Source organism: Artemia franciscana, chromosome 3 (assembly GCF_032884065.1).
Source record: "Artemia franciscana chromosome 3, ASM3288406v1, whole genome shotgun sequence".
NCBI classification, from domain to species: Eukaryota; Metazoa; Arthropoda; class Branchiopoda; order Anostraca; family Artemiidae; genus Artemia; species Artemia franciscana.
This window is the reverse complement of record NC_088865.1, coordinates 28,345,488-28,372,376: the sequence shown is the minus strand read 5'-3', so window position 1 is coordinate 28,372,376 and position 26,889 is coordinate 28,345,488. Positions and strand designations below refer to the sequence as shown.

Below are 26,889 nucleotides of genomic sequence, written 5' to 3'. Positions count from 1 at the left end.
TTAATTTTGTTTATTTTGTAGACGTCTTTGTTCTTGACTGCCAGAATCGCTCGTTCACTTAGCCATTTATGATTTTTATAATTGGTTAGAATATTCGGAAATACCTTTTCAAGCAAATCATTTTTTGACGTTACTAAATTACAGAATTCAGGAGGCAGTTGTATGCGTCCTGAAATTGAGTCAACTGGGAGCTTTCCGTTTCCAATTGCCAGCAATTGATCTGAAAATATTTCACTAGAGTGATCGCTTTGCAATCGGACACGCATGTTTACAGTTAATTTTAATGTCTTTACGTGTACCCATAAATTAGAATTTTTCCGGCAAGCATTTATTTCGTTCGCAGGTGGCGATCTAGGAATAATAGGTAATGTTTGCCTGAAATCTCCCGCAAGCAATAGTAATGTGCTGCCAAAGGGTTTTGAATTTCCTCGCAAATCTTGCAATGATCGGTCAAGTGCTTCGAGCAATTTTTTGTGTGCCATTGTGCACTTGTCCCAAACAATAAGTTTGCATTGCTGCAATACTTTACCCATCCCAGATGATTTGGAAATATTGCACGTGGGAGTTTCTGTAGATTGCATATTCAGAGGCAATTTCAAAGCGGAATGAGCAGTTTTCCCACCAGGCAGCAACGTTGCGGCGATTCCGGACGACGCAAGGGCCAACGCTAGGTCATTTTTGGATCGAATTGATGCCAGAATCAATCTTATTAGAAACCTTTTGCCAGTACCTCTTGGTGCATCCAAGAAAAAGATTTCTCCAACTTGGTTATCGACACAATGCATTATCTGATCATAAATGCCTTTTTGTTCAGACGTTAACTTGGAAATATTTGTTTGTGCATACGTCAATAAATCAATCGTATTTTAAATTTGTTCAGGATCCAATTCCACACATGTAGAAATAGCCCCAGTATGATTAAGTGAAGGCATTTCCAAATGCTTGAGAAGTTTGTTTGCGATAGATAAGCACAAATTTTCAATCATAACTAAAGTGAAGTTATAAATTTTTGTTGTAAAATCCAAGGTCATATCTGACCTCTCTAACTGTATTCCGTGGAGTATATCCTCAGCCTATTTTTGATTTGTACTTCTCCCATAACTCTGTAGGAGATGAAGGAGACAAAGTTGTCAATATGATAGCAAACAATGTACAAATTTGACTTGGGGTTGACGTTTAACACGCGTCATTGATGCAGTTATCCCAGTGTTGGTCTTTTTCCAATAAATTCAGAGCTTGTCATGCACTACGGTAAGTGTCATGTATAGTCCCGTTTACAGATCTCAAATACTCAAAAGACGTCGGGCCGGGTACATTAACCGAAAGCAGGCGGAGAAAGAAGCATTCATCTTGATTGGGGTGATTGGTGTAGAGTCTTCCTATCGTGGTTTCTTTGAAAATGCTAGTTTGGCCGTCGACTGACTCACCCCGTTTTCGACGTTCAAATGATTTCTTATTAGCATTCCACGTGTAATACGAAGGCACTTCAGAATACAGCAGTTTTTTTTGCAAAAGAATCATTTTGACATAACGCGAAGAAAGCAGTTAACGTTGTTTCCGGTGGATTCAGGGCTCTTTGTTGCACGTTGGATTCCGAAAAATAAACACGTTGACCCTTCTGTAAATGTACCGCTAAGTGAACAACAGCTGGACATCGTTCATTTATCGGAAATGAAAGAATTCGCCACATAGCTTCATTACTGCTTATGTATTCCCCAGCCTGATATTCGTTATCGCTTCCATAATGGCATCTCAGCTTTGAAGCTGGCGCTACCAAGATCGAGGCGTCATTTAATGTCCACTGAGTGATTATTGTCGCTCGTGACCTGACTCCCCAGACATGTGAAGCTGTCTACCCATTCTATTTCCGCTCCATTAAGCTTTATTTTTGGTGGGGATGGATTGTTGAACCTTGACACGCGCAAGGCTTTCATATTATTCTCGTTGATTTTCGTTCCGAAGGTTCATGTACCTACTTGCAGGTTATCTGCTTTGGTTTTGAGTTCAGCGACGGATCCGGTGAGCTTGTCGATGTTGTCTGCGTATGCCAGCTTATCAATTACGATCCCTCCTATCGTCGCCCCATTGGTTGCTTCAACATGCGACATTACAGAGTGGAGGAAGAGATTAAACATGTGAGGTAAGAGGATGCATCCTTGCAAAACACGAGCAGAAATTTGGAATGGTCGTTTCCTCAATTGTTTGTACTTGGCTTTTGAACTGCTCATACATGTTACGAATGAGTGATACGATGTTAGACGGGACGCCGTAATGCAGTAACATATGCAAAAGGACTTCTCTCCAAATTAAGTCGAAAGTTTGTTTGAAGTCAATGAAGAGTTGATAGAGGTACTGACCATATTAAAGGGATTTTATTCAAGGCAAAAATTTGGTCTATCGTTGAGCGGTTCACTCGGAAACCCGCCTGATACTCAGGGATGATGTGACTGGCTAGTGCTTTTATTCTATCCAGTAGTTTCTTGGTCAACACTTTGGCAGGTTGGCTTGTCAGGCTGATTGGACGATAATTGTCATATTTGGCTTTGGACCCTTTTTTACGCAGTAGAACTATGGTAGCGGAACACCAAGTTTTCGGGAAATATTCCTTGTGCCAGGCAGCTATGGCATCTCTGTGGTAGAGGTCTGTTACGACTTCTGAGTCAACTTTCAGGAGTTCTGCTTGCAACCCATCTGGTCCAGGCGATTTGTTTGATTTGAGTCACTTCAAGGCAGCTTCAACCTCGCTTCTGAGTGGTGCTGGGCTTGGTTCCGATGGGGAGATGGTTAAATTCCTAAGAACGGCAGGGTCAGGATTGGCTGGGGGCTGAAATTTTCTTTAAAAAGTTGTTTCCACCTCTTTCTTATTCCCGCTGCATCCTTGATGGGAGTCCCGTCCTTATCCAGAAGTACATTCGTAAGTGTAGTTTTGCGCCTCGACAGCGCTCGTATTAATGGATGACATGGATGACAATTTCCTGGGATTTATAGCGTTTAGTGTGACAACGGAAAAGAAAATTATATAGTCAGCAAAAACTAACAATATAGGTTTTACAAGCTTATCAAACAGTTCATGATAACGGTCAGTAAGTAAAAAGTGTTTCGCGGCAGTATTAACCGAAAAAGAGTAACAGGGAGTTTTAATAGTAATACGTATGGAAACGGATTTCGTATTTAATATCATTCCAAATATATAAAATTTACCCAGTTCAAGGTTACCCACCAAAAGTTACAAGCCTGAGAAAAAATTCTGATTCTCAAACACGAGGAAACTCCCCCCAAAAAAAGTGATCAATGTTAGTGACAATTATACCATCAAATCAGCATATCCAGGAAACCTATTGTAAAGATTTCATGCCACTGTCTGCGAAAGTGTGAAATTTTGCCATTTCCAAAAGTTCGTGGTAACAAACTTAAATAAGGATTGACCCGGGCCAATAGTGACTGAAATTTTGAAAAAGGAAGTAAAGATATAAATAAGGGAGTAATTTGTTAATTTCATTAAAAAAACATGCCACAATTCTAAATTTAAGAAATGCATTTTGCATCCCCCCTCAACATTATCGTAAATTGGTGCCGCCGACGAGACAGGGGAAGTGTAACTGAGTCATTAATTAAGTTTGGCCATTAGTTAAATTGATTAGTAATTACAACTGAGGCATTCTACTAATATAAATTAATCCTTGCTTGATTTTGATTCACCAGTAATATGAAAGACTTTTTAACAAAGCGCATCTACGATCCCTTGTTTTCTAAATGGGCTACAACAATGGCGGATCCTCGGGACCGTGGGACCCCGGGCCTCCCAAGATTTTCTATGGCGCCCTCTTTCCTGTTTTGTTTTCTTTTTTTCACTCATTTTCTAGAGTAAGTTTGTCGATTTGGTCAATTATTTCCTCCTTTGTCACATTGAACCCCCCACCCCCAAGATTTTACTCGTTGGCACCCTTGTCACATTGGATCCCCCCAAGATTTTGCTTTGGACCGCCCCTGGCTACAAACACAATTTAGCATCCTTGCTCTTGGAACAGAGCGTACCATGTCATTACGAACTACGAAGGCATATTTTGAAGATTTTTGACAATTTTGTTCTAAAAAGCTTTCTTAAACATTCGCTTGTTACCAGATGCAGTCCAGGGCCACAAGTGGTGGCTAGACAACCCCTAAGGCATGTTTTCGTTTGAAAATTCCGAATGATGTTATTCAATTCTTCGGAAAAGAGGGTAAAAGAATAATTTCTAGTGGAGGAATAATAGTACATTATGATAATAACCCAGGAAGAGTATTTCGATCTTTCAATCCACTATTCCACCTGTCATTAAAAAGAAAAAAAGGGTAAGTTAATTTGATGAAAGGTTAATTTTGTTTTAAATATGTTGTTTAAATTATAGATATAAAATATATTTCTTGATGAAACAAAGTAACGTTTATCAATATATACAATCAGTATATCCCTGGTGTTGATTTTAAAACATTGAATAGATATAGATATTTATTTGTCCTGAAACTGGTCTATTTGTAAAAAAAAAATCAAATAAAACATATAACACTAATTTATAACTCAACGAGAAAAAATAGGAGTCACAGCCTAGGAATAGATCTGTCACTTTTTCCAAGTGTCCTTTCAACCTTCTTGTTAGTTTTCTTATTTATACTGACACATCGATCATCATGCCACGACAATAACTTTCGTACATCCCCTACCCGAAAATTCCAATAATTCAACGGTACTGTAAATTAGTGAGAAATTTCTTTGGTTTCAGCACAGCTCAAACAAATAGGAAAGTGTCTATAGTTTTGCAACTACCACTTGTTTTTCTTTTCCATCTCTAAGACCATATCCTTTATTATCATATCCGCTTTCTGCGTCGCTAGCCACAGCTTTTTGGCCCTTCTTTCTTGTCATCTTCATCTCTATTTCTTCCAGCGTTTTACCTTTTGTTTCTGGCATAAAAATCCATACGAATATAATGCCAGATAGTAAAACGGCCGCATAAAACCAATACGCTCCATAATATCCTACTCTATGTTTTAAATCAGCATAGGTCTTTACGCTAAGAAAAACAAAGAGAGAATTTGCAAAGTATCCAATCGAGCCCATTACATCACGATATCTCACTGGGAAGGTCTCCCCAAGAAGTATAAAAGGAACTTCGTAGTATCCAAGGGAATATGCACCATAATACACAAAAAGAGATGCAACTGGAAGCCATGTTATCGACACCACTGCAGATTCACCCTGGAACTCCTAAAAGAAGGAAAGAGGATTGTAAGACAAAAAGGTAATAAAAAGCCTATTATCTACTGAAAAAATTTGGAAAAAACAAGGAACTTATTCTCATTCTTCCAATCACGATTATCATGCTCAATTCCACCAATTGTTCTAACAGACAATGTTTATTTATTTGCTGTTGATTTTCAACAATACTGTTTAGCAACAAGCCTTTTTTTTGGTAGGGGGCATCACATTTCAGGGTGAACAGATCATTTTAGTAACATTTTCAAGTTTCATCGGTGGAAGAATTGAGGCAAAAAAACCCTCTCCTTGGCTACTGCATAGTCATAATACACCTTAAACAAATTATGGTGATCAACCTGGCTTCGTATTGCAATAAGACAGAATTTAAAATACAACCCACACCACTAAAATCACTGTTTAATATTCAAAAACCCAGTATCTATTATATCTATTAAGCACTTCTTCTTAAGGCAGAAATTTCTGGAATTTAGCCAATTATCAATCCCTGAAAACCTCTGGAAGTTTGAAAGAAAAATATCGCAACAAAAAGGGTGAAGCAGCCTACTACTACCACTACTATTAACTCGCTGCAGCATAAAGAAGCCTGAGGTCAACACAGCTACGAGCGCTCCTCCACCTTCCAAATCTATTCAAAGCATCCCTCTTTCCATCCTCCCAAGAAGTTCCCACTTCCCTTAAATATTTTCTTGCGCCTTCCTCCAACCCTATTTGAGGAACAACTTTTACAGTTTGTCATTCTTCATCGGCAGAATGTGTCCTAGTAATATCATCCTTTCTCACATTATAGCCCTAGAAATTGGGATTGAACTAAATTATTTTGTACAGCTTACTATTAGAGATATGGTCAGTCAGTCGGGTACCCAAATCAATCCGTAGGCGATTTCTCTAGAAACCCCTAGCAAATTTTCCTCCATTTTCTGAGTGTCCATGCTTCAGAATTGTACTATACCACGGTCATCACTGTGGCTTTAACGTTTCTAATCTTGGTTTGCAGACTTTTCTTCCTATTTTTCTAAACTTTTTTCAACTGTGAAAAAACACACTAAGCCTTTGCTTTTCTACTTTTTACATCTTAAATGTACCTATCATCTTTACTAATAATGCTGCTTAGGTAAGTGAAGCCATCCGCTTAATCAATTTTCTCATTACCCTACATTACCTTCATCTCTTCATTTTAACTTTATTCTTAGTCTTAGCGACTTGGTCTTTTCAACATTAATTATCAAACTTATTCTTGCATTCTGAACTCGCAAAATGTCTAAAATCTCATTAACTTTGCTAACATTTTCATCCTTAGGGCAAAATCCATCAAAAAAGATCCATATAAATGGGGATAAAACACAAACATGCTTAATTCCTGAAAATACGGTGCCAGTCACCAACCTTATTTCCTACCTTAACCGCACCAAAGTTATTCTCGTACATAGTACTAATCACTTTAATGTACATATCTGGTATACAATACAAGAATAAGATCTTTACTAAAGCTCTTCTAACAGCTGAACAAAAAGCTTGCTCAAAATTTATAAAACTGAGGTCAAAAGGCGTTTGATGACTTAGGCACTTCTCAATTATTAATCTAAGAGTGAAAATTTGGTTGACGCAACCTCTACCCTTCCCAAACCACACTATTCTTTTCTAAAAACTTTATCTATAACATCTCTAAGTCTAAAAAGTATCATCCTACTGAGTAACTTGATTTCTACAGAAATCAGGCTAATGCCTCTATGATTAACAAACTTACTCTTACTTTCTTATGCAGGGGTTTGATTAGATTTTTCTAAAATCGCTAGGTACTTCCCTTTCTCAAAAATCGTATTTATAATCTTAAGTAACCTATCTCTAACCTCACAACCACCATATTCAAAAAAGTCATTTAACACACTATCAGCATCTGAGGCCTAATTATCTTTTAATCCCTTTAGTACTGTCACTAATTCTTCCTCACAAAATAAATCTTTCTTCACGTCCAAAGTGTTATTTTCATTTTTTTTTTCTCTCGCGGTTTAGCATATTATCCCAATATTCTGCCCAACTCTCTTTAATTCTTCCCTTCTCAATAATAGTGAGTCTAATATTGAACCTTGGGCTGGGACAAGTCCAGATTGACTATATCTCAATATATTAATATTGCAGTGCAATGTTTTACTATTATGCCGTCTGGCTGCATTTTCCAGATCTTCGACAACTTTATCCATGGTTTCAGCTTCACACCTCCTTAGTTTTTTTAGTACTTTCTTCACTTTCCTTATATTCCTCTTATTTTCATATGATCTACCGCTCAAATAATTTTTGTACAAGCTCCTCCTCCTCTGTATTAAACATAAAGCATTTTAACTAATGTTCCTAGCTGCTTTTCAAACTTTCTTCCTTAAGACACCCTCAACAACTTTCACAAACTATTTTCCTAAAATTATTTCTTCCTTCTTCTACACTGTCAAATTTTAAACTCTCCAGTTTAGCATTCAACTCTTCCTGGATATTTTCTCTAAAATTCTCGTCCTGGTGTCTACCAACGTCATAACTTCCTGAAAGGTAGTTCTGCTTCCTAAATCTCAGCTTTAAATTAACCATAGACAATAGTAAATGTTGATCTTCACTATTAAAATCAATAACTGCACTCTTAGGCTACATACCATAGTATCTTGTATTGATCCTGCCAGTCTTCAGTTTACAATGACATAATCAATCAGGTTAGCTGTCTTACCATCATGTGAATATCATGTTAACTTATGGGCCATTTTATGACAAAGTACTGTTTTGGTTACAACTAGATTGTTAAACCTACGGATTTGTAAACCATTCCTGTTTTTTTTTCTATACCAAATATACTTTGGTTAGGATACCATCTACCGCTATCTATCGACCTAGGCATTAAAATCCCCTAATATAATACCATATTTCTACATGGGACCCTGTCTTGTTCCTGTAGCTGCAATTAAAATTAATCTGAATCACTACTTTCACCTAGGCACGTTCTACGGATGACAGATTGCCAAAGATTGTCCTTTTTCGCCAATCTTCTAGGACTTCAGAGCAAGCCGTTCGTCCTAGGTTGGGGCTGGAGGATGCAGTAAGGAAAGATTTAAGGGGAATTGGAGCTTCCTAGGAGGATAAAAGAGGGAGATTTTGAATAGATTGGGATGGAAGAGGAGCGTGCGCAGCTGTGTTCGTAACTGGCGGCTTGGTGCTGTGGTGAGTTGTTAGTAATATTAGTGCTACTATCTCCATCAATCAATCCTTTAGGGGCATATACTACTATGACTGATGCCCTGAACCTCTTAGTCACAAAATGAGTGACAAGTAAAGTATTATTTATACCTTCACAACCCAAATAAGACTTGGCATCTTCCTTATTTATCACGAGCCCTACTCCTTGCCTATGCACCCATCCTTCCTGTCTGAATAGATTAATCTTATCTCACCCAATTTTATGTTTTTTACCGTGGGATGTGAATTTCGGAAACTCCTTTTAAGCCCAGTTCGAAACTTCTGAGCTCGTCAGTCAATATGTCGATGCGATAGTTGTTTTTTAACGTTGTAACATTCAAAGGTACAGCTTTCAGTTTTTTTTTAATCGTTGAATTTGTAATGGTGTCAGGAAAAGCAATGATCCCACAACCAGCACAGGACGGAGACTAACACATCTTCTCAAGTCAACAAAAAGCGCTTAAGCCGGCTTAGAACCGGAGAGCAAGAAGTCCCTGGGATCTCCAGTTGAATGGAGGCTTTTTGCAATTATGGGTCCATCTTGGTCACAACATGGTGTTCAACACTTGACGATGCTCTTCTATCAACAAGAGTCGAAATCCTACATAGAAAATCCTAAGCATGTTATCTCCGACTCGTTATATATTCATGCCAGCAAATATTATGCTACTATGGGTAGGCAACCTATCACAGAAAACTTAGCTAGGAAAAGGTTTTACAGCCCCCCCCCCAAAAAAAAAAAAAAACCAAACCCAGAAGAATTATCCGTCCATCGGAATTCAGTGCAAATGCTGTGGCGTTTACCGGGCTACAGTTTCCATGAAGGGTGCCACTCCTCAAGGGCATCCTGCAATACTTCGGGGATAGAGACGAAGAAAGGATATTATGTCGTAGCTGAAATTCCAAACCATCTCACATTACCGGAACAGCTCCAACCTTTTATATTCAGCCTATCCTCGTTAGGGCATTCGTCAGGGCTGAAGCAATCACCCTTTAGAATCCCAAAAGGCTAAAGTGTCATTTACCTTTACTTGGAAGGATCTGTCTTTTGAACAAAATTCCATCATTACGTTCAACCAACAAACAAAAAAAGTAACAATGCTGATCAAGTTTTCAAGCAAAACAAGCAAATGAAAAAATAATTCCTTAGAAGTAGGATAAGAGAAATAGAATAATTTCCGAAGAAATGACTAAAACTTCAAAATTGAGGAGGAGGGATATTGGACAAAAACTATAGTGCAAAATAGCAAAAGTTGATGACCCCTTGACGGTTTTGCCTTATATATCTGTTATATTATTTACTTTTTTTGGCGGGGGAGAGGGGTTAATATCCCATTGCTACAAGCTGCACAACATTAAAATTTCACCCGAGCAGAAGAATAGTTATCCCGGACTTCGGACTGAAATTTTAGTTCAACCTAATATCCAGTTTAGGAACTACCACCATCAAAAAAAAAAGTCTAAGACTTTTTTTTTAAATGTACAGGGTAGAACTGAAGTTTTACAGAATTGCAAAAGAAATAAATAAAAGGCTTGAAAAGGAATCTACGAAATCTTTTTCACGAGACAGTCTCGCTGATTTTTATTTTTTCCGTTTTCTGTTACAAAAGCCGTAGTTTCCTTTTTACCAGCCTGTAGCTACTGCCAAGAGTATAAAACTCCGAATCAGGGCATATGGGCGTGTTTCAATCATGAGGATTTTTTGTAACGCTTCCAAGCCTTACTACTCCAAAATGGGCACCAGAGAGCGCCACATTTGGCGTTATACGGTACTTTACGAAGGCGTTACCAAGAAGAATTTTATGAAAAGACCACTGACTTAACTATTAGCTTTCAAATAACCAATTAGAGAGCTCTTCATGATTAAGCATCGGCACTGTTTTTGTTTTTCAGAAAAAAAAAAGAAACGGAAAAAAAACAGATGAAAAAAAAAAACAAAAAAAACGGGTCCGTCAGAAATGGGTGACCTGTTTTTACTTTCTGTTCTGTTTCATTGGAAAAATAGAAAACAGCTGTTTTAACATCTGTTTTTTATCTTCCTCTTTTTCAAGATGTTACACCCTGTTATCTGAAACACCCTGTATACTAGGAGAGTTATACGCTGTAATCTACAAGCTTGTATAAACAAACGAACTTGAAACCATCCCAAATCCACTATTCCATCTTATTTTTAATCAACCGCATGCGCATACAACACATCCCGGACTGTACAAGCGATTCTAAAACCTATTAGAGGACCTGGGCTTAGCACGATTTCATTCTTACTGCCTCGAGATGTTGTATGAACAACTGAGTATGGAATAAAAGGAACAAACTTTTTTTTTAATTAATTTTTTTTACTGAAAGTAAGGAGCGACATTAAAATTTAAAACGAACCAAAATTATCCCGCATATGAAAGGGTCCTCCTCAACGCCCCGCTCTTTATACTATTTTTTTCATTATTTTAATAAGAAGAGTTTTGACAAAGAGGCAATCTTTAGCGTAAAGAGCAAAGCGTTGAAGAGGGGACAGTTCCTTTCATATACGGAATAATCTCTTTTCATTTTAAGGTTTCAATGTCGCTCCTTACTTTCAGTTAAAAAAAACTTTTTTTAATTTAATTACTCAATGTTTTTTAGCTAATGCAGGTTTGAACTTGGCTTACCGTACATGAACAATTAAATCTGAATTTGCATATTAATTTTGGCAAAGTTTTCCCCGTATAAAATTTCCTCTGGATAGCTCATCTCCAGAAACTACCTTCCCAATGTAAAAATCTCAACGCATAAAACGAAAATTATTTATTATATGTTTGAGGGGGACTGTCCCCTCCTCAGAACCTCGGTCCACACGCTAAAGTTTGGCTTTTATTCCCAATTCCTTAAGAGCGACTTAAGCGACCTTAAGAGCGACTACTATAAGAACCTTTTCTTAAAAGTACAGAAAAACGTTAGCGTTGAAAATATTTTCAACTATATGCAGAATGTTGAAATGTTCCAAGAGGAAGCGCAAAATAATATTAGCTATTCTTAAGTAGTGCATTGCTAAAAAAATAACACAAATAATCTCATGCAAAAACGGAACAAATAACTTTTAAATAATGCGGGTAAATCCAGCTACCCCTCCGTCGATGTTTCCTTCCCCTCACGGAGAATCCCTCCGTGTAAAGTTCTTCCCACATAAAATACCCCCCTCTAGGAAAATTATCCCAGGCCAATTCCATTCTAGCTGATAATTACCCCTGGAAAATTTCTTGCTGACGATTCCGACTGAAAAATTTGCTTAGCCCAATGTCATTTGAAAAAGACTATAATTTCTTTCTTTTTTTTTAATTCATGGTGGAAATCATCCCTCCGTGGAAATTCTTCTCACAAATACCCATCACCCCGTAGTAGAAAGGTGCTGTCGGAGAATATTCTCTCTGAGGAATTTATCCTGTGGAAACACTCCTGTGGAAAATCCCCCCACTTACGGAAAGATACTCTAGACGCTTCCAACCCGGTAAACATTTTCCCCTGGACAATTACCCCTAATATCTGTACATATAAAACTGTGTTGGCAATGAGAAAGGAAGACAAATAAAAACAATTTTGTACATGAATCTTGGAAAATTTTCCCTGTGTGAAATTTCCCTTGGAAAGTTCACCCCCTGGGAACATCCCTCCCCACGGAAAATTATCCCCGTAGAAAATCCCCTCAGCAGAAGATTCTCCTTTGTCCCCGGAAAATGTGTGTATGTTTCCCAATATGAAATACTATATATAGGCAATGGACAAATTTCCTGAATTACAAGCCCATCCCCAGGGGCTGTAGGGGGTTATGTTATCCTCAAATACATAGTTACTGGGCTTTCCAACTATGCTGAAAAAAATGGTTATCTCAGAATCTTGTTCGATTGACTTTTAGGAAAAAAGACGAGTGGGAGGGGGACAGCTGCCTTCCAATCTTTTTGTCACTTAAAAAGGGCACTAGAACTTTTGGTTTCCGTTTGTATGAGTCCTTTCTCAATATTCTAAGACTATTAGTTCGATGTGATCACCCATGGGAAAAACAAACAAAAAAACAAACAAAAAAATAAACACGCTTCCGCGATCTTTCTTCTGGCAAAAAATACAGAATTCCATATTTTTGCATATGGAAACTTGAAACTTCTACATCAAAATTCTCGGATACGCCGTATCTGATGGTTTGTACTTAATTTAATGAATCTTACATATTTAGAATCAACATAATAGGCGATTCTTTTAACATATCTATTGATATCAACATTCTATTTTCTAGAGTTTCGGTTACTACTGAGCCGCATGACTCCATACTTAAAGTTCGTTACCACGAACTGTTTGATACAAAAAACAACACTAGCTTTGAAAAAATGGAAAACAAACTGAAGTTCAAACTTTAAACTTGTCACTTAGAAACATTATTGTTTCGAGTGTTCCATCAGTTGTTCTTGCACACTGGATTGCTTGCACTATCCATGCTAAAATAAAATTTCTTTATTTGTGGGGTGTGGACTGTATCCCTCCGGTTAGGGGTTTTCGACCATGGAAATTTCAGTTGTGTATTTTTTATTTCGATCCAACGTCATTTTCGGGAGGTTTCGGGCTTTTTGTCGAAAATAAAAGAAATTTGTTTTTGTGCTAAGATTAACATTAAAGTCTAATGGAAGTAATAATTAAAATTTCTGAATCAGCATTGAATAGTTTTTTTACGGTGAATGGTTTTTCTAAAAAACACATTTTTTTTTATTTTCGATTACTATTGGCAGATATTTGCTCTTTACAAGGTTGCAGCTATTGATGCATCCATGATGTCTAAAATTCGTTGAATACCAACACTGATAAATTACTAGAGCCAGGGTTACCATATCAGACGCAGTATAAGCAATGTCCTCATATATGATATCGGGTAGATCATCGTAGTTGGCATCAATCTCTTGCTCTCTACTTGAGTCTTCTTCCAGTTAATCATCATTGTTATCAGATTCACATTTTTCCATTAAGGTAAAAAAATAATAGGTACCATTCCTGCATCAGCTTTTAATGACACATTTTCCTCAACAAACAGTTTCTTTTTTTTCATAACGTGTTAAAGAACTTTAGGTTACAATGGGCCGTGGTCCAGTCTTTGCAGAGTAAACCGTGGTTACAGCTGTTGCTGCAACCATAATGTTGAATAATTTAAAGATTTAAAATACTAATTGCAGTTCTGATCATGCTAACTCATAACACTTTTTTAGAATTAATTACAATTGTTTGCTGTGGAAAAGAAAGCTTTTCCTGAATTCTTCAACTCACCTTGATGTAAAAGAAAGCACCCAAAGCACAAAGTGCAGCAATGAGAAAAAAACCAGAAATTGATAAGAGAACCTTTCTTCCTGCTTTGTCCATAATGAATGCAGCCATTATAGCAACTGCAACCATGACAGCAGCTAGTATGATAGATGCGTTCTCTCCACGAAGGGGACTGTTGACCTCCGTCAAAATTTCAACCTAATAATAAAATTAGAAATGAAATGTTGCACAAAAATATCCTATCATAGTAGTGCTCCTTACGCGCACACTCTTACGCGGAAAGGAGGTGGGACTGCAAGAATTTTATTTGTGGTGATATTTTTATTTTTCACTAGCTGTTGGGGTGGCGCTTCGCGCCACCCCAACACCTAGTTGGTGGGGGCGCCTAGCGCCCCCCCCAAGCCCCCCCCCGCGCGCGTAAGTCGTTACGCGCCATATTAGTTACGCGCCATTGTAGTTGTGTCCCTATGTCCCACCTGTGAATATAGATAGATATATATATATATTTATATGTTTTTAACTACGTAAAACTTGCGAATATACAACATTCTTTGCTGTCCCATTGTCTGTGCATATAAATAGGTTGTCAGGTTTACCGACTCTTGAACATGCAACATATAATGGTCCATGGGAAAACAATCCGTATTCAGATCTATACCTCATGATTCTAATGATTGCCCTTGAGCTTTGTTGATGGTGATTGCTAATCAACCATTCCCTGTGTCGCCATCGTCATTTATATATCCCCCTGTGCCCCCCGGTGTCCCCTTTGTAGTTTTGTCCCTGTGTCCCGGTCGTCATTTATATTCCCTGTGTCCCGGTCGTCATTTATATTCCCTGTGTCCCGGTCGTCATTTGTGTCCCGGTGTCCCAGTCTGTGATTTCTCTTTGAGTGTCCCGGGCGTCATTTATATTCCTTGTGTCCCGGTCGTCATTTATATCCCCCTGTGCCCCCCGGCGTCCCCGTTGTAGTTGTGTCCCTGTGTCCCGGTCGTCATTTATATTCCCTGTGCCCCGGTCATCATTTGTATCCCGGTGTCCTGGTCTGTATATACATTCGTTTTTTAGTTTTGTTTTTCTCCTTTATTTTTCATTTTTTCCTTTTTTCTTTTTTTTCTTTTTTAGTTTTTTTAGTTTTTTAGCTTTTTTAGTTTTTTATTAGTTTTTTTTTCTTTTTAGTTTTTTGTAGTTTTTACCTTTTTTTTAGTTTTTTTAGTTTTTTTTTACTTATGTCCTGGTCGTCATTTATACTCCCTGTGTCCCGGTCGTCATTTGTATCCCGGTGCTTTGTTGATGGTGATTGCTAATCGAACATTCCTTTTGTCCCGGTCGCTTTCTCTTTGAGAGTCGTCATTTATATTCCCTATGTGCCGGTGTCCCGGTCGTCATTTGTGTCCCGATGTCCCGGTCTGTAATTTCGTCAGTTGAAAACATGACGTCAGTCGACACACAAACATGACGTCACCCGACAGACAGACCCATACACACACAGACAACTTATTTTTATATATATAGATGGAGGATTTTACATAATTCACTTGTTTTCTGTGGATAGCAGACGCTCGATTTTGCCAAGCAGCATTGGAAACTGGAATGACTTCTAATGACATTTTTGTTGTCCGTGGTGGTCAATTTGGCAATACTTTGCTTGTTCCTGCGTCTCCCATGCTTTCTGAAAGGAGCCAAGGCTCCAGATTCAGCTTGAAATTTCACCAAAGATTTTTTCCCTGATCGCTTGACTTTTAGTAAAGGTTTGCAGATAGTTTCCTGAAGTCGAGGTAGCACATGGCCAAAGAGTTTGACTCTTATAATCAGAGAGAAAGAACCTTACCGGCTGACCGCAGCACCTTCTCGTGGATAATTTTGGCAAAAGAGACGAGCAAAAAGAGAAACCGCCTGTCTACATCAGAGCAATCTTGGGTGCTTAGGTGACTCTTAACATTGATTGGTGACTGTCTGGTTACTTTAAGAGTAAGTAAGTTTAAGTAAAAAGTTTTTAGTGTTTTTCTTTTATCATAAAATAAAGAATCGCCACATATTTAGTGATAGTAAAGCGGTGTTTAACATGAAAAAAATAAGAGCTAAAAATGAAATAAAGCGCACGCAAAAGAGGGACGGGTAGAAAGAGGAACTGCCCCTTTCCTAAAAGCAGTACCACGTTTTAAGTTAGAATCATTTAAGCAAAATCTATTAGAGGCAACCAAAGATTATAAATAAAATGAAAAGCATCTTCAGAATGTGCTGTCAGTAGTTTCCGAATTGTGGTTCCTTTAGCTACGCCATTTAAGCTTAGCACGGCAGTGTAATTGTGAAAGGAAAAAAATGTCCGTCTAGTATCCAATCAAAGTCTAGCAAGCTCAAATAATACGTTTGTAACTGAGAGATCAAGTAAAAACATTAAATTCAAAAATCTAGTTAATTTCAAAGACTCTTAGAAGCATCTTCAAAATATACAGTAGCCTATATAATTTAATTAAAATACTTTTATCCAAACTTGAGTTACAGTTTGGAGTTACATTTCTTATGATTATTACGGCTGCGTAATAATGATGAAAAATGCAAAATATAAATCTATCAATTACACATTTAATGAGCTTATGTTCAAGGCACTCTGGAAAGTTTAAACGATCTGTAGCTTAGAAAAACGGACTTTAAAAGGTTTAATATATTTGACTTTTGACTAGGACCTATGAAGTCATATTCTTTTGACTAATTCTTTTACTTATTTATTGACTAATTCTTCTTAAGACTAATTCTTTTATTAAGGAACTTATTTAAAGGAGTTTAAGAAATACAATTTTGGATCAATAGTGTTTGTACAAACTATTGTTTTCGGAGTCCAGTTCGACTTCGCACTGCCCTGGTACCCTATGTTACCTGCATAAAGTGACTCATTATGTTAGTCCAACTTAGCTGAACGCTGATTTTCGTTTGCCAACGTTTAGCAAGCTCAAGTTCGTATTGTTTTTCGTAAAACTTAGCAAAAGCATCAAAAATTTGTTTATATAGGGGGGGGGGGGTTCTAACCCCCTAAGCCCCCCTGCTGGATGCTGCTTTAAACCAACTGCACATATCTACTAGCTGTTCGTTACATGAGTGTATTTTGGCATCAAATAATGAGCTTGTTGAGGCGTTACGTGTTTATGTTTTACGCTTTTCATTGCCAATAAGGCAAAAACTGTATGAGTCTCATTATTCCGGTTAGGCCATTTCAAATGAGGATTAGAGTTTCATAAGTTAAGCTTCCACTCCAGGGAGACTATTTTTCTCTTTTTTCTAGATTAAGTTTCGATTCAACTAGGTTTGTATCTTACCTTGGGTTTATTATTAACATTGCCATTGCCTTTATGCGGTCAAAATAGACTCTGCCCTCCCTACTCTTAAGGCAGGTTGCAAGTTTTAATGCGAAGATTTTGAAAAACGACACCCTTATGAATATGATATCTTTCCATGTATTGGGCCTGAATAAGTCATATGTGCTAAACTGCTAATACAATTGATTAGCTTTGAAATTAAAATGCTCAGATTTCGCCTTACTAATGCATCTCAATTTTAAACTACCGTATGGCACGTCAAACATAAGACCCGTTCAAGGAGACATATTTTTTCTTAAGAAAGACAAATTCCTTTGGAATTTACCTCCCGTGATGTCAGAGTACAAGACAATTGAATCAGTTGAGCAATTTCCTATTGTTCTACCTTAAAAATTAAGTTCCTTCGCAAAAACTGTATATTGTTTATCCTGCATCATAGACGCCCCGACATAGAGGGAGGGGGATGCTCCCCCTGGAAATTTGGTACAATAAAGTAATTATAAAGAAACCAGAAGAAAGAGAGCAGAATAGGGAAAAACCATGAAAAAAATATGTGTTGCCCCATTGCTGGCTGCCTGCCAATGGATTTTGAGTATTAATAAGGAAAATATAAGTTCTAATTTGTGACTGAGTCACCCTTTTCCAGTTTTCCACAAGCATTTTTTTATATGACTTGGTTGGAGTAAAAAAAAAAGAAATTAAATTATTCATAGTAGTGAATGGTAAGTATAAGTGAATGGTAAGTATAAGTGAATGGGAACCAAAGTATAAGAGCCTAACTATTGATAATATTCAATCAAAGAATCAGCTTTTTATGGTGATTCTAAATATGCATTTGTTTAATGGTAATTAATGCAGTTATTAGTACACAAGAAAGTTCTTATACTTATAGGAAATACAAGGATAACAACTTAATAAGGGGCAATTTTGGTAAAAATATGCCGCCAACTTTTGTTTGCATTGCAAAAGTACCCATGAGCTTATAAATGAAGCCATTATAATCAGAAATGTTTTCCCTGAACGGAATAGTGAGAATTTCTGTGTTTTCCCCCTGAACGGATACTTTTTGTGTTCTATTATCATTTTTTTTTCTTCTAGGAGGGATTGTATTTATCTAGTTGTTACTTTGAAAAATAATAAATTTTTCACAGTTATGAAGTATAAAAGTATCAAATATATTGGTTTTATTGTTCAAAATTAAATTAAAGCTATTGAATGAAAAATTTTTATTTGATTTTCCTATTCTTGGTTTTAATATTTTTCTTTGAACAAACTACTTCGACAATGTGTTACTTTTAGAAGCGCTGAATCTAAAGGCGTTAAATATTTTGATGTTTGATAACCAAGTTCAAAACTGTCGATATTGTTAAAAAATATCCGTCCAACGCTTCGGCATTGCTCAACAGAACTGAATGCTGGGAGTTTATATCTTAGTTTTTGTAAGTAAGCTATTGTTTTGTGTATTTTTTTGTAATTACTTACTTTTCCATTTTTATATACGTTTACTTTAATTGACATACTTTTTCAATTGCCTTAAGAAAAATGTTTGTCTCTAAGCTGCATTAAATAAAAAAAAACATAAAAAACAAGTTTTTATAACTGAAAGTAAGGATCAGCAATAAAACTTAAAACGGAAAGAAATTGTTACGCATATGGGGGGGGGAGGTTTAACCTCTACACCTCACACAACACCTCGCTATTCACGCTACAGTTTTTCGGCATGTTAAAAGAAGCTACTTATTGTTATAGTTAACAATCGGTCGTTCTTGAAGAATCGGGACAAAATTTAAACTTCAGCGTAAAGAGCGAGGTGTTGAGAAGGGGGTGACCCCCTCATGTACGTAATAATTTCTGCTTGTTTTAAATTTTGATGTTGCTCTTACTTTCAGTTGAATATAATCCTTTCTTCCTTTAATTTCTGATCGTTTTTTAAATAACGCCAGGATACCTGGCTCCATCTTCACGAAAAAATCCCTCTTCTCGCTGGTATATCCTCTGGACAGTTTAATCCTGGCGAAAATTTATCTCGGACTATGGCCCTTAACATCTCCATGCGGTAATATATTCCGTAGATATGGAACATAAGATTTTAGCTGTATAGAAAAACATTTTATTTAATTCCTTCTTCCCCCTACCTCTTTCGACATTTATCTGAAGCGTCATGAAGAGTAAGCAGTATGTCCATTAAAATGTGTTTTTTAAGAATCTAGCCTATCCCCACCTAAACAATGACTTAGCCCCCCCCCTATCATAGCTTATACGCAATTACAGATCACCAAACGTAGCCTGATTTCATTGCAAACAAAGCGAATCAACTTGGTTGAATCCAGTACTGCCACCGCTAGGCATTACTTCTTTTGCAAATAGGAAGCCTGAGATATAATTATTGATACTTTTAAATAAGTTAGCTTCTCAGAATTTGAAATTGATTGCAAATTCGTCCTCCTCGGGGTAAAGTCGCAGTTTGGTGCCCTAAAACATCAGAAAAAAAGACTATCCCCTGGCCCAACATGTATGAGCACATAAAAAAGAGCTTAAAATTTACGTTTGGATGAGCTCCCTCTCAATTATCTTAGACCGTCGGTTTGATTCAATCATCCCTGGAAAAAAAAAGCAAATGAACAGGCATCGACGATGTTTCTTCACAAAAAAGCGAAATTCAACATTTTGAAGAATGGAACTTGAAACCTCTACGGTAGGGTTCTATGATATGATATATCTAATTAATGGATTTTCAATAAGATCGCTTGTTTTTCTGGGGTATTTCCCTTTTTTTCAAAAATAAGGCAAATTTTCTCAGATTTTTGGTTTTGGGTGGGTAACAATAAACTGAAAGAATTTTATATATTTAGAATCAGCATAAAAGCCAATACTGCCGGTGTAGCAATTGTCATGAAAATTCCATTTTTAGTTATGGTGAATTTTGGTCCATGTCACTTTTTACTTTCAGTTTTTTATCACAAACTATTTGATAAGATTCTCTTGTGATCAAAATTTTCTGTGAACCTGTTCATTTTATTTAGTTGAATAGGACAACAAAAAGAGAGAGGTTAATTTGACAGCTAGATGGTAAGTTTAAATTTTTTTCTCGCTATTCTACCTCTTTTTAAATTTCTGAATATGTAAGGGATTTACGTTCGAGGGGAAGAACTGTCCTGTTATGAAGAAGATACTTTTTACATGTTTTTTATAAAACCAAAACGTGGTATTTATGCAGGCAGGATAATTTTTGAGTATCTTTTCTACTTCTGTACACTATTCTAAGGCGTAGAAAATTGCATAAAGACAAATCTACGTCTGTTATAATCTATTAAAGAAATAAATCTTTCTGTAATTTGGATTGACTTTGATTTTGTTTTAAGATTAAACGCAAAATAATGAAAGATTTTATTGATTAAAAAAATTGACCCCTTTACCAGGAATTCTTGTCGTTTAAAATTTACTGTATTTTGTTTCATTTTGCACGCAAATCAATTGCTCTTTTATTTGAGATTTTAAAAGTATTTAAAAACAAACTTATTCCTACGAAAAATATCACGAAATATATTCCCTATCACTTTGTCAACCACCAACGCTATTTTAGCGTCTACCCTCCCCTCAAAAAAAAAAATATACCGGGGTCCTTGTCCTGTATATAATGAATACTGTTTATATACTGTTTATACTGTGTATAAAATGCTGTTTATTGTATATTGTTTATCAATACCCAGCCAAAAAAGAAATGTCTGTGTTTTTTCTAAGAATGTGGTGTACCTAAACGTTACAATCTAGTCAAGACAGGAAATTCGGCTCTTTTTGTGACAGGGGTGATCTATGGTGCCGGATTTTACAAAGCTCCTGTAGTTATTACGATTACTTTGGGATTTTTTGATAACTTTCAAATAATTTTCTTCTTTTTACTGTTTTGACAAAGGTCTCTCCCAGCCTCAAGATAAAATAAAATCATGAGTATGTGCCTGTCCAGGATTTCAAGCCTTAAAAGAACTTACTGAGTGGAAAATGATTGGGCCATAGCCTCCAAACATTTGGAAGAACATCATAAAGATGCACAGTAGAACAGGTTTGTAGAAAAGCTTCTTAAAAATTTCTCTGATATGAAATTTAGGCTTTTCAGCTTCTTTATCACAGTTTTCCTTGATTCTCAAGTATTCGTCAGAAATCTCAATTTTCCTAAAAAAAAATTGGGATGATCAAAGGCATGAACTACTGCCCAAGAGAAGTGAGGGCTATGAAAATAATTTTAAATCAGGGTTGCCATGGCCTGACAATTTATTTATTTCTTAAAAGCAACAACAGTAAGCGTTAGCATTTTGTTATACAACACAACAACAAACAACGACATAAGATCATAGTTTTAGTCATAATGAGATACGACTGGCTCTAACTTCTCCTTATAATCATCTTTAGCTCAGCCATCTAGGTGATTAAGGAGGGTTGAACCATTTTACTACTCATACGGAAAAACTAAATTATAACCTGAAAAAAGCTAAAGCTTTCAAAAATCTTCAGCGTTTTCTGGACGCGAAAAAACTAATTATAGACTGAAGGTGCTGAATTAACTTTCTACTTAGAGAAAATATTCTTTTTTTAAATTGGAAATCTATTTTGTACATTATATTCAAATGTCAAAATATCAGGTTATTTACGCTAAAATCATGACCTTTGAAAATATGCAGTTGAGCAAGTTAAGTTAAGCTTGATCTATGTAGAGGAGATCCGGGAAACTGGTAGAAAGAAAACACAAAAAGCTTCATAAAGTCATCAATTACCACAAAGAAGGGTCTCTTAATCAAAATGAACTCATGAAAGGTCCTTTAGAAAGAACTTATAGACAGAGAATTGTTTGAACATAAAATTGAAGTCCTAGAGCTGTTTTAAGTAACGAAAGAGATTTCGCCAAATAAAATTGCCAATTTCTGCCATTTCGTAATAAAATGTAGCAATTGAAAATTATAAGAGAGCCAATTGGACCAAAACTATCTAAAATATATTTGAACAGTCTCGTAGTTTCAGGAGCCGCGTTGCCACGTGGCCACATATGTGTCCTTAAGGATAAAACAGACAAAACAGAACAGTCATTTTAAACCATTTATGAAGGAATACTAATAAGTATGTACCAGCTGTTAGCGAGGAGGAGCTGTTGCGACAGGATGCCTGAAGCCCCCAAAAGTACAATTTTAGGCCCAAATTTCTAAACTTTACATGAAAGGTTCCTCAAATTAAAACCAAGAGTTAGCGGCAAAGTTACCACCGGTGAAAAAATCACTAGATTATAGTAATTCTTAGGCTGATTTAGTAATTTTCGTCAATAATCTAGTGACTCATGCGCGGATTTAGTGTTTTTGTCTTAGGCAATATAAAAATCACTAGAGAGGTGACCTTGGTGAGTGGAGTATACTTTCTCAACCTTCCTTCGCTGTAAGAAATATGTTTGGACTATGCCTTCAGTATGATTTTTGGTAGGTGAGGGGGTACAAATAAAGCCCCAGAGTTGAACAATCTTATAAATATGGGGAAATATCACTAGTTAGTTTATTTCGCTAGTTTTATAGACTTGTGTTGTGACACTCAACCACTATGGTCAAAGGTAAGCACAACCTGTCTTCGACTCCTTTAGTCAGTTATACGTACGATTTGTGACTGACCCTCAAGGGTCACCAGTAAGGAAGCTCTGTCTCCGACTCCCTTTGATGAACAGTGCGCATGCTCAGTGCCCTTTGGTCTGGGGTTATCCATCTTCAAATACTTTTAGACGGCACTGCGTACGCTCAGTCTCGGAGCCACATTTGTTAAAAAATGCGAACGGTTCGTCTCCAATCCTCTTTACTAAACAGTAGTTAAGATTTGTATCTGAAACCTTTGGTTAGTAGTGCGTGCACTTCATCTTTAGCCTCTTTCGGTCAACAGTGACTCTCTGAGCACCTTTGGTAAACTGTGATTTGGTAAACCTTGATCACCGACCTTCTTTGTTAACAGCACATTCAACTCGTATCCAGTCCCTTATAGTCAACAGAGCATAAGCTCCTTTTTCCCCCATTTTGGCAAACAGTGTGTACATCTTATCTCCAAACTCCTTTTTATTTGAGTCTTTTTGCACCAAGGCGGGACTTGGCTTGATTCTGCACCGATTATAGACTTGGTTGGTTTTTTTACACTAAGTCAGGATGTTGCTAATTTTTTCCTTGAATCAAGGCTTACCTGTTTTGTATCGAGTCTCTGCAACTCGGACTTAGATCGCTTTTGCGCAAAGTTGGGACTCATTTTATTTTGTACCGAGTCAGGGCTTAGCTCGTTTTGGTACCGCCGTCAACCCACAACTTGGACTCAACTTGCGTCTGTAAGTGAAGCTTTCAGTTGTGTTCGCACCACGTATCCAAAATTCCACAGCTTCGACTTGATTTGTTTTTAGACAAAGATTGTCTGCATCTTAGACTTGCCTCATTATTGCACTTAGATTACACTTAGATTACATTACCTGCACTTAGAACCCTTGCATGTTTCTAGTTCAAACAAGGTGCATGTGTGTACCTTTTTTCTAAAATGTTAGTGGCTGAAGGGGGTTAAATACTATAAGTTAAATATTTATTTCAAAATTTTTGCCCAACGCTAATGGAAGCTAAAGGGGTGGCCAGGGGAAAAAGGGCATGGTAGGGGTCTTGTTGGCCATATATGTGCCCGATTAAAGGACACTGGAATTTTCAATTTCCGATGGAATGAGTCCCTACAGCCATCCGTTCCAAACCAAGTGGCTAGAAAAAAAATGATAATACACAGGGACCATAGCCCTTTAGAAAGTCAGCACTACTCGATCGACTCTCAATGAACAACATTATCTTCAAAGAGAGGAGGCATTTCAAGAATGGCACTGCATTGCATCATTTTAAGAAGCAATGCCACTTAAAATTTTATTTGTCAGGTTTTCCTGTGTCCTATAAAATTCAATATATACTATATAAATACAATATTTTACTATAATACTATATATTTTTATATTCTATAAAATTCAAGGATACTATAAATCCTATTCAAAATTAAATGGCGCATTTTACATAACCTAAAATTTATCCCAACCGACAAACAAAAGACAATTTATCATTTCATAAACCATTCTTTACAATACTTTTTCCTTACGGTTTTACCATCAAAGTACGTCCTTGGCTATTCTCCTACAGAATCGATTAGTGAAGTCACTGAGACGAAGAAACTGCCCTTTTTATTTACTATAATCTAAGTGGCACTATATACAGACAATTTTCCCATTAATCAAGTGATTTAGGTCTCCAAAACGCATCATTCATATAAATCATACCATCAAAACACTTTAAAAGACCACATGATTATTGTAATGTATTTTTGTTTTTGTCGTGCATAAACTAATGAGAGCTTGTCCATCGTTAGCCTCGAAGTAAACGACTGAAATGATATGGGTCAGAATCATTTCATTATAGCACTCATTTTCATTTTCTCGAATAGAGCTTTGTGAAATGTGACTCTAGGCTTAGAGAGACGGTCAAGGGTTCAATTGAGCCTCTTTCTCATATAATGGAAAAGAAACATCTTGCTAAATTTAACTTCAGACTTTTAACAAATGGATAACATCAATGCTTAAGACTATTGAAAACTGAAGGCACCCTTGTGCTAATGCGTGCGCATGTCATTTACAATTTACACATTTTGTAAAATAAATATTAATAAAATGTATATAAATCAAAAATATCTATAATGACTATTTTCTCCTTTGGCACATAAAAAGTTTCATGTTCCCCTGTTCTAAAGATTTCACCTATCTACTGGCAAAAATTGAATTTAAGACAGACTTTGCTATAAACTTACCTTCCGCGAAGCCGCTGTAGGGACTCTTGAGCCTTCGTATTGTGTCCATTCTGGAGTAGCCATACAGGTGATTCTGGCTGGAACCACATGAATAGATATGCGATAGGAAATGCAAGTCCAACAAGAGTCATGTCTCTCCAGCCCATAAACGATCCCATCACGTACGAGAGCAAAACACCGCTGAGATTGAAAATTGAAGGAATTGTAGCAAGTATTCCCCTTAGTTCTGGCGAAGATATTTCACTAGCCTGTAAAATGGTCTCGTGAAACAGTATTCAACCAATAGCTAAAATTGAACTTCCACTTTTGCTGAAAAAATTACGTAAGAGAAAATAGATTATGATAATCTATAAAAATTATGCACGCAAAATACAGAGGAGAGGTCTTCCTTACCCCCGTTTGTCATCATGGTCAAACTTTTAGTCGGGCCTGTACTGCACTTAAAGCAATCAATTTAAGAAACACAATATGATTCTAATTACTGTTACATTACCTAGGAAAAAAAAAACAAGAAAATATTTTTTTTTTAAGCTAACAAAATTAAATAGCTTATGGGCAAAAGCCGACTACCAAAGGAAGCTAAGACCAGGAAAGCTTTGTTACTGCTGCTGCTAGAACTGATGTTGGTGCTGCTGCTGTCTGAATTATACTACACAAAGTACGTTTAGGTAATGTGAATTCCCTTAGGAACACTTCAATTCTAAGGAACCGTGTTCTAACTGTCACTAACTATGAAAACTCTCAAATATAATAAGTGTCAGGCACATTCGTCCCATATTTCTTCTAAGGAAGAAGAAAGGAGTTCCAAGGAGTGCGAAGGAGTTTCAAAATACGAAAAAATCACTAAAATATCTAATAAGCCAATTACAGAGAAACAGGGAAGACATTCATGGCTAATATGAGCAATTAGGATGCGGGGTGCAGAGCCTACCCAAGGTATGTATTTGGCCTTTTGTTTTAAGTTTCTGCAACTAGATGTAGGAAAATGTAGCATAAACCATGACGTTCACGATGGATAGGTCAAACAGGCCCTGCATAGGTTCCTTTTTGTTTGAGGATGTAGTGCCCAGTCTGCTATTTGACCTTTAAAGGGGTAATGTAGTTGAAAAGATATTCATAAGTTTTTAAAGCTCCGCAGGGGAAGAGTGTCTTTTTACTCAAACTCCCATACTGCTATTCTTCAACTCTCCTAGTACTTAGGTTACGTAGAATCTGCTAGACTTAGATTATGCTGAAAAATTGAGTGCCTTAGATGAAAATGTGAGTAAAATGAATAGATTTTCGGAGGTTTTGAGAGGCCAGGGTGCAAGAATAGGTTTGAAGTCTAATATTAAGAAGCCTAATTCGCTGACTTATAAATAAGTGAAGGTGAAGAGGTAATGTTTATAGCAAGAAGACCGGTCTACAGCTTCACTTACTTAGGTAATATCGTTAGTAAATGACAGAGGGTGCAATGAAGATCTTAAAAGTAGAATAGCCAAAGGCAAGGTTTTTTTCAAATTTAACAAAGTTTGGAAGAATACGAAGATTAGTCTACGAACCAAAATTATAATATTGGAAGCTAGGATGACAGAGGCCAAGCGTGGTTTAAGCATGGGTAATCCTAAAGATGGAGGGCGATTTGTTAGGGGTTTTCTTTCATTTGGGTGCCCGTCTAACTAACCGCATTTCCAACAGTGAGCTGTACAAAAAAAGTGGTTCAATTCCGTTTTCTAGGGCTAAAATGAGAGAAAAGTTGAAATATAGAAATAAAGTTTAAAGTAGAAATGACTAGGACGCGTTCTGCGGATGAGGGATGACAGATTTTCCTAAGATCCTCCTTGTCAGCCGACCATTTAGGGTCCAAAAAGGCAGGTCATCCCCGAATCGGGTGGGAAGATGTCACAAGGAATGATTTAAGGGAAACTGGAACCTTTTTGGGAAGGTGTAAAAAAAAGGGGTTTGAATTGATTTGGATAGAGGTGGAGCCTGCGTAATTGCGTTGACCTGAGGCAGCTTGGT

At 36.8% G+C, this 26,889-nt stretch overlaps 1 protein-coding gene across 1 annotated transcript in view; it reads right to left on the bottom strand.

The window, feature by feature from the left end:
* Nucleotides 1–4,476: 4,476 nt before the first annotated feature.
* The window catches only part of LOC136025113 (facilitated trehalose transporter Tret1-like), a 41,633-nt gene continuing 19,220 nt past the window's right edge, over nucleotides 4,477–26,889 (bottom strand). The window contains exons 4-7 of the mRNA XM_065700848.1: nucleotides 24,889–25,136; nucleotides 21,045–21,225; nucleotides 13,745–13,939; nucleotides 4,477–5,245 (exon numbers count right to left, since the gene is read on the bottom strand). Coding sequence (XP_065556920.1) covers nucleotides 4,787–5,245; nucleotides 13,745–13,939; nucleotides 21,045–21,225; nucleotides 24,889–25,136 — 1,083 coding nt within the window. The 3' untranslated portion in view covers nucleotides 4,477–4,786. The remainder of the gene's footprint in view (nucleotides 5,246–13,744; nucleotides 13,940–21,044; nucleotides 21,226–24,888; nucleotides 25,137–26,889) is intronic.